The sequence below is a fragment of the Vitis vinifera genome, chromosome 13 (genome assembly GCF_030704535.1).
Source record: "Vitis vinifera cultivar Pinot Noir 40024 chromosome 13, ASM3070453v1".
Lineage (NCBI taxonomy): Eukaryota > Viridiplantae > Streptophyta > Magnoliopsida > Vitales > Vitaceae > Vitis > Vitis vinifera.
The window spans coordinates 7,820,527-7,829,666 of record NC_081817.1 but is presented as its reverse complement, the minus strand read 5'-3'; the positions used below and the strand labels follow the sequence as shown (position 1 = coordinate 7,829,666).

The following is a 9,140-nucleotide window of genomic DNA, read 5'->3' as shown; positions in this document are numbered from 1 at the left end:
CAAACACAACCTAAATGTACAATGCAAATGTGCTAACTATACAAGTGTGTACAAGGCTACCTATTTTGAAGGATTTCAAATTTTTTTCAAAAAATTCCTTACTCATTTTTTTTTTCATAGGGGGACATTCCTCGTACTCCTTCCTCATTTCCCTTGGTACACATTCATTGGAATGTGCTAGCACACTTATGATGAATGAGAACCTAAATTGGGTTTCGTTTTCCCCCTTTTCATTGATAGAAAGTTATGTCATATGCTTATTGGCAATTCAATAATGGAGCAATGATGTCATGTTTTATCATGCCTCATTGAGCGTTGAATTTTACATAGCCTCCAAAATTAAGTTCTTGTAGTTGTAAAGTTTCCATTAGTGTCTACATAACCATGCATGCCTTCATGAACTTGCTAGAGTTTACACTTGCAAAGGCAATGGTCTATGTGTAACTTAATGTGTTGTTCTTTAACCTGTGCCTAGGATCATGGATTTTAAAATAGGTTGTTTGTAGGTTTAGCATATCACCTTGATGCTTTGGTTGGTTATTTGTAGATTGATGGTTGGACCAAGCTTGGTTTACAAGCTCGACCATATTGTAGCATCGCACCATGCCTAAATTGTCCTAATTGAGCTTATTTAAGGGTGCTATAAAGTCCTGAAAACTTCTAAAACATTGTGATGTAATTAAAGCTATATTCTTTCAAACCTCACTTCTTCCTATGTTCATCCTCCTTACCTTTGATGTCACATAATGTTGCCTAGCATGACTAACTAATTTTGACTGATATAGTAACTTCAAAATGTCTTGATTTATCTAAGTGTTGTATGTGTACTTAAAAAACGGCAAGAAAACATCAAAGTTGTGACAGTAGGCCATATTAATTTATTATGACTCAGTTATTGCTACAGTTTCAAGGCACCTTGGAGGGTGCGAGACTAACATTACCCTCTTTGTTTTGTTCGCTTTCAGATTGAAATTTTGGTTCGAAAGACCGAGAACTTTGATTAGTTGATGGTTGTTGTAGCTGAGGAAAGGGGAATTAGAGACTACAAGGAACAAAACTGAATTAGTATGTTCTGATCATACTTGTGTTAGGAATTTTTAATTAAATATAAAAAAACAATATCAATTGATATACAATTTTTTTTTAATTATTACCATTACTTAAGTCTTCATATTTGCTTTATAAATAAAGCTTCAGTCCCACATAATGGACATGTTGATCAATTACTTGCTATATTTAGAATCTTGAAAATTTATCTGAATGCATTATATAACCATACTATAATTGGATATAATTGGAAGGACCTCTTCCATATACGATTGCATAATTGAAGTAACCTGTAGCCTTTGTGTGAGGGCAGTTACACAAAGAGATGGCAGAGTGTCTTTTGGTTTTCGCACAACGTTTTTTTTTTTGCACGGTGTTGGGTGTGCAAAAATTTTGCATAGTGTGCGAAATGAGTTTGCAGGGTGTGCAAAATTTTTGCACAACGTTTTTTTTTTGCACAACGTTTCGCATAGTGTTAGGTGTGCGAAAATTTTAACCCAAATCCAATGGTGATCGTCAACGCCAATGGATCAATAGAGATGAAAAACTCTACTGCTTACACCTAAAATCAGATGGCTGGGAAATACGAGATTGAGAGATAACGAGATTGGCATAGAGGATTAGGGCATTCTTTGGGCAAAAGTGAGGGACGAAGTCAGGAATGTGAAAACGCCTAATGCAGACTCTAATTTGGGGAAAACAAAGGGAGAAATCCAATGTGGATTTTAGTTTTTTTTTTTAAAATACCCAACAAAGGGCATTTTCGGTAGATTATACATGAGATATCCTTCTTATCAATTTTGAGACTTTGCTTGAGTGGTGTGCTTAATTTTGTAACATCTATGGACAAATTGTTAATTTTGGGGCCCAACTTGTCCCAAAACACAATTCTTCCTTTTTCTTTTTTGCCTTTTAAAAAAAAAAATTAATTTAACCGAAATAAAAGGAGCAGCTGTGGCATGCCGCCGGTGGACGGTGACCGGCTGTCAAGCCATGGCCATCCCCCTTCTATCCCATTTTTTTTTTTTTTCAATTTTTTTTCTCAGTCAGCAAAGGTTGACCATGGCTTTCGGTTGGTCAGAGTGGCTACCGATGGCATGCCATGGCTAACCCTCTCTCCCTCCTCTGATTTATTTTGAGGGTGAAAACGGTCATGGCTGTTTGAATAAAATAAAATATTTTGTTAGTGGATTGTCGTTATCCTCCCAACGGTCATCAATTTCCCTCATAATTTCTCCCTCCATACCTAAATTTTGAATTTTGTTAGTGGATTGTCGTTATCCTCCCAACGATCATCAATTTCTCTCATAATTTCTCCCTCCATACCTAAATTTTGAATTACCGATTGTCGTTACCCTCCCAACGGTCATCAATTTCCCTCCTAATTTCTCCCTCCATACCTAAATTTTGAATTACCGATTGTCATTATGCTCCCAACGGTCATCAATTTCCCTCCTAATTTCTCCTTCCATACCTAAATTTTGAATTGCCGATTGCCGTTATCCTCCCAACGGTTATCAATTTCCCTCATAATTTCTCCCTCCATACCTAAATTTTGAATTGTCGATTTCCGTTACCCTCCCAACGATCATCAATTTTCCTCCTAATTTTTCCTTCCATACCTAAATTTTGAATTGCTGATTGTCGTTATCCTCCCAACGGTCATCAATTTCCCTCATAATTTCTCCCTCCATACCTAAATTTTGAATTGCCGATTGTTGTTATTCTCCCAACGATCATCAATTTCCCTCCTAATTACTCGCTCCATACCTAAATTTTGAATTGTCGTTATCCTCTGTCACCCTCCAACGTTTCAATCTTGAATTTTCGTTCACGTTCGAAACCACCCTTATAAAATCCTTCAGTCTCTCCCTCATCTTCAAAGATCAACCATCTGCTCCCTGTCCCAGTTCAATTTCTTCAACGTTGTGTTCTCTGTTTCTGACGTTTTGTTCTCTTGTTTCTACCTCCACTCTTTCAAAATCCATTCAATCTCTTCCTCATCTTCAACTAAGATCTGCTATCTGTTCACTGTCTCATATCAATTTCTTCAATTGAAATGGGGAGAAGGAAAATCGAGATTAAAAAGATTGAATCCAAGGTCCGTTTGATGGTGACTTTAAGCAAACGGCAAGCTGGATTGTTCAAGAAAGCCCAACAACTTTCACAACTGTCCGGGGCAACTGTTGTTGTCCTTGTCTTCTCACCCACCGAGAAGCCTTTCACCTCATCTTCTGGTGGAAACTTTGATGAGACGATTGCTTCTTTTTATGGAGGTCAAGTTCCAGAATCCACATCCCAACCTCTGTGGTGGGAAACAGATTTGAGCTCCCAACCCACCGGGAAGCCTTTCACCTCCTCTTCTGGTGGAAACTTTGATGAGACGATTGCTTCTTTTCATGGAGGTCAAGTCCTAGAATCCACATCCCAACCTCTGTAACGCCCAAGTTTTTTTTTAGGGGCAATTTAAGAAAATATTAATAATATGAAATTAATTAATTAATTATTTTAATAAAATGGAAGAGGGGTGAAAAGGTAATTTTACGAATAATACCCTAGGTATAAATTAGGAATTCTGTTCTTCCTGTTCTTTTTTGAAACGCGTTCCTGTTTGTAGAGAGTTTCAGAGAACGTAAGATTGAAGTCGATTTCAAGGTTTGAAGAATAGATCTCTATAAGTAAGATTTTAACCCCTAAATTAATATTTTAAATTCATTAGTTAATTTTAAGCACATTAGATATTTTTTGGAAAACCCAAATCTAGATTAGGGTTAGTTTTTTTTTTTTAATTCGTTTTAATGTCAAAATAGTGAAAATTTAAGATTTTGATTTATTGTTGGAAATTGGGAGATCTTAAGTTTTTTAGATGAAAAAAAAAAAAAGATTCATGGGAAGATTTCGAGTTAGACTAGGGTTAATTTATTTTTTTTAAATAATAATAAATAAATATATTGTTAATTATGGCTTAAGGGATTAGAAAAAAAAATACAATTTGATTTAACAAAAAAAAAAAAAAAAACCCGTGTGCACTGGTTGCATGCGTGTGGGAACTGTGCATCCACTTTTTTTTTTTTGTAAGGATTTCATGGTTGAAATCTAGTTGGTGGATTTTCACATACTTTATTATTAGACTTTGATGGAGACTTGGGTATGTAATATTTAATAGTAGCAGGACTCCGTATTATTAAACTTTGATGGGTACTTGAGTACTGAGTACTGTATTATTTAATAATGGCAAGGTTTTGTGTTATTAGAAACAAATTAGGAATTTATTAATTTATTTAAATAAGGAATAGATTAGTTAAATTATAGATAATAGTGATAGTTATTTCTCTTATGTTATATCAGGTGAAGAGTAGATTTTCCAGAATTATTTTTCTCCCAAGTTTTCAAGGACTTCTTTTGAGGTAAGGGAAATTAATGTAGTTATTTTTTTTTTAAGAAACAAATTTTTATATACATCTTTTGGAAATATTTTGAATTAATATTCATTTTATGCATGGATCAAATATGTTTTGTATGAAAAGTATGTTAGAACTTTATATTTTGTTTACAATAGAGAAATGTGGAGATATTATGTTTTGCAAATTCGAATAATTGAAATAAGTGTTTGACTCTGGTTTATTTGGCCCTTATCAACGGAATATAATAATTGACTTATGACTTTTTGGCCCTTGTCAACGGGATATAATAGTTGACCTTTACATTTCTTGGTGGGGAATGTAATTGATTTGGACCCCAGTCTTTAGGGGTTTGGTTAGAGGTTACTAGTACTAGTAGTGTTTGGTTCCGTCCACCTTAAAGGAACAATTTGAGGCTAACCGCCTATTTGAAAAGTCTCACCTAACTGGGCACTATTTGATGTTTGATGACCAGAGTAAATAAATGATTTGAATGTTATGACTGAATTTGATATGAAAATGTTTGCATCAGAAATGAAAGTGTACAATTAAAAGTTTTGAATGTATTGACAAAACTGACTTAAAAGTTTATGAAAATAATTAATTATAATATCTCATATTTTGCAAGTGAACTTGAAATATTTGATCCATGGACTGCATTAATGTTCCTTATTGGGCTTTGAGCTCATTCCTATTTGTTGATTACTTTTCAGGCACCCTTAGTTCGGGCGAGGAGTGATGGCTAAGTCGGGGAATGGTCATCATTAAGATTTTGCTTAGGATGTTATTTGGACATTGTTAGCTTATAAGTTTATGTTCATTTGGATTATTTGGTTTTTGGAAGCTATTTAGATATTGAGCTTTTAAATATTTTTTTTTTTGATAAGTTTGAAGTTGAGATTTGGAGATTATGAAAATTTGGTTAGCACTTGATTTATTTGAGTTTGCAATCTATTTGGATAATGGATTTTGGCTGATGGATGTTTAGTTTTAAAGTTAAGTTTGAAGATTTTAGAATTTGTTCTGCTACTCTAAACAGGTTTTTGGTAATCGGTTACTTCCTGTTACAATATGATTGTTTGGGTCAGGTTACACTTTAAGCCTTCAGGTTTGAGGTGTGAAATGACTGTCACACCCTTAGAGTGGGTCTTGGGGCGTAACAACCTCTATGGTGGGAAATAGATTTGAGCTTCCAACCCACCGGGAACCCTTTCACCTCCTCTTCTGGTGGAAACTTTGATGAGACGATTACTTTTTTTCAGGGAGGTCAAGTCCCAGAATCCACATCCCAACCTCTGTGGTGAGAAACAGATTTGAGCTCTCAACCCACCGGGAACCCTTTCATCTCCTCTTCTGGTGGAAACTTTGATGAGACGATTGCTTCTTTTTAGGGAGGTCAAGTCCTAGAATCCACATCCCAAACTCTGTGGTGGGAAACAAATTTGAGCTCCCAACCCACTAAAAAGCCTTTCACCTCCTCTTTTGGTGGAAACTTTGATGAGACAATTACTTCTTTTCATGGAGGTCAAGTCCTAGAATCCAAATCCCAACCTCTGTGGTGGGAAGCAGATTTGAGCCGCATTGCTGATCTGGATCAACTCCAAGCATAAGGAGTCATTGCTGAAGCTTAGAGAAAATGTTTTGGAAAGAATCCAACAACTACAACACCCGAAAATGTAACAATGTTTGTGGGTCCTTTGATAGTGGTGCTATGTTTTAGGTCTTTAATCTGTGGTTATTTTCTCAGTTAGGCTGACCATTCAAGTCCAAATATAAACCCTACTGTATATAATAAAATGACTGTGAAAACTTCTTTTTTCCATGTAGTGCTAAATGTTGAAGTCAAAATGTGAAATGTTAATGTCGTTAATGTAAAGTAAAATTTTCATTACCATGTTGAAGTTGTTAATGTTGCTTCAGTTCTTTACTTGAATATTGTTCTTAATTTCTCGTGGTAGATTTTTGCTCTACTTGATTTCTATTGATCATATAGACTAGTGAGTGCTTAATTAGCGGAAAAATAGATGCTTGAAAAATGTTGGTTATATGCTTGAAATAAGTTGATTTAAGTTGAACATATCCAACTATGATCATTAACTGCATTAGTGAGGAGGATTAATTTGATTTAAGTTAAAAGAGGTTGAGGACAGAAGGAGAAAACTTCGGTTAAGGTAGTGAGCCTTGTGACAAAAACTACAATTGTTGATAGAATGGAGTGGCAAGAATGGTTTTGTTTAACCAACTTGAATTAGTTAGAAATGGTGCTCTTAGCATATTTTTGGCTGTATGATTATATATATATTTTTTTCCCTAATAGGAGTTGTTACTAAAAGAATATAGTTACTCAAGTATGGTTATAGATGCCGAAATGGGAAGTCTAGGGGGTTTTTCCCTCTAAATCTTTCTTCTAAGCTCTTTGGGAAGGTGATAATATTGTGATATTTGATTATAATTAGTTTAATTTTAAAATATATTTAATATTTAATTAATATATTAATAATATTAAAAACACTATGAAGAAAATTATGATATATTTTTATTAGTCAATTAAATGAAAAATTTTCATTTAATTAGAAAATAGTTATAATTAATTTGTTCTTTAAAGTGTTTTTTTTATTATTTTGTTTATATCCTAACTTTTAAGATATAGTTTTTTAGTGCAGGTTTTCTATAAAAAGCCACGCTTGCCCTTGTGGTGCCATTGCTACTTGTTGAAGCTTTTGTTGGGGTTCGAATCCCCTCAACAGCAGCTCAATTTTTTTTTTTTTCACAACGATCGTCACTTCTTTCCCTCCTAAATGTCTCCCTCCAAAACCTAAATTTTGAATTGCTGTTATCCTCTGTCGCCCTCCAACGTTTCAATCTTGAATTGACACCCAACGGTCATCAATTCTTTCCCTCCTAAATGTCTTCCTCCAAAACCTAAATCTTTGAATTGCCGTTATCCTCTATTGCCCTCCAACGTTTCAATCTTGAATTGCCGTTCATTCTGCTCTCCTCTGTCTCCATCCAACGTTGGAAACCACCCTTATAAAATCCTTCGGTCTCTCCCTCATCTTCAGAGATCAACCATCTGCTCCCTGTCGCCCTCCAACGTTTCAATCTTGAATTGCCGCTCATCCATCCAACGTTCGAAACCACCCTTATAAAATCCTTCAGTCTCTCATGATCAACCATCTGCTCCCTGTCCCAGGTCAATTTCTTCAACGTTGTGTTCTCTGTTTCTGACGTTCTGTTCTCTTGTTTCTGCCTCCACCCTTTCAAAATCCATTCAATCTCTCCCTCATCTTCAACTAAGATCTACTATCTGTTCACTGTCCCACATCAATTTCTTCAATTGAAATGGGGAGAAGGAAAATCGAGATTAAAAAGATTGAATCCAAGGACCGTTTGATGGTGACTTTCAGCAAACGACGAGCTGGATTATTCAAGAAAGCCCAGCAACTTTCACAACTGTCCGGGGCAACTGTTGCTGTCCTTGTCTTCTCACCCGTTGGGAAGCCTTTCACCTTCTCTTCTGGTGGAAACTTTGATGAGACGATTGCTTCTTTTCAGGGAGGTCAAGTCCCAGAATCCTCATCCCAACTGTAGGGACCCCTCCCTCTGGGAAACATGTGGCACGCACCTCACAGTGACACGTGGCACGCATCATCATCCGAACCACCACCATCCGGATTCCCCTAAAGATGTGCATAAGGCAGTTCTCCTATCCGGACCACCTCAAGGAAAGGCAAAAGACGTTTTAGCTTCTCCTATCCAAGGAAGAGCAAACGACGCTGACAGAGCACAGACATCCGGACAACCTTCATAATGCATCCGCTCCACAATGCATCCGGGCAATTAGCATATGCCACACAGACATAATCGTCCGGATCATCAATTAAAGTAAAGCGAGTCTTACACGCTATCACGACAACCAGCCATGGCCCCCGTCCCATCATCTGCAGAGTGAAAGGACGGGTCGAGGTCACCACTAGTCACTTCCCACGATCATTCTACATGATCACTTCCCACGATATCTAGACAGCAGCATCACCTACCACGGTTTCTGACAGCCGCCAGTAGGGTGGCGATGACCATGCTGCCTCCAAATGTCATCATGACAAACATAAAATATCTCCTCGCCATTAATGAGAGGAACAGTACCCCTGAAGCTGTATATATATGCCTTCGCACGAAGAAGAAGGGGATCCCCTGGTAACCTCTTGATACCTAGTAAAAGGCCAACTGATTTATATCTCTCTTACCATGGCTAACAATACCATCGGAGGGTGCGTCCGGACACCCTGTCCGGATGCCTTCTTGCAGGAATGACGACTGGATCAAGAACCTTTATGAGTTGAGATCACGCGTCCATCCCTCTGGCTACTACGTGGATCGTCAAAGACGCGAGGTACCAACATTGGCGCCGTCTGTGGGAATTTTTACTTTGATTCAGTCACTGAAAAAGATGGCAACACCTTCCCAAAGTCGTTCATCTGGTAGGGGAGAGGATGATAATTTTGAATGGCGCCTAGCCATCGAAAGAAGACAGTTGGCAAGCGAAAGGCAGCTGAAAGCTCTCCTCCAGGAGACAGAAAAATTGAGAGAAGAAAACGCTGTGTTACGCATCCAGGCTTCAACATCGGGGCCCCCTCGACATCAACGTTCGAGGGGCCAAGTAGCAAACTCAAGGCCTCAGCAAGAACCGGA

General features: G+C 37.2%; 1 protein-coding gene across 1 annotated transcript; it reads left to right on the top strand.

Moving 5' to 3' along the window:
• The first annotated feature begins 3,106 nt into the window (after positions 1 to 3,106).
• Positions 3,107 to 5,523, top strand: LOC104881183 (protein MADS AFFECTING FLOWERING 5). Its single transcript, XM_010660441.1, has 3 exons — positions 3,107 to 3,452; positions 3,665 to 3,702; positions 5,488 to 5,523. Exons 1-3 carry the CDS (start codon positions 3,107 to 3,109, stop codon positions 5,521 to 5,523), a joined length of 420 nt encoding a protein of 139 aa, XP_010658743.1.
• The last annotated feature ends 3,617 nt before the right edge of the window (positions 5,524 to 9,140 follow it).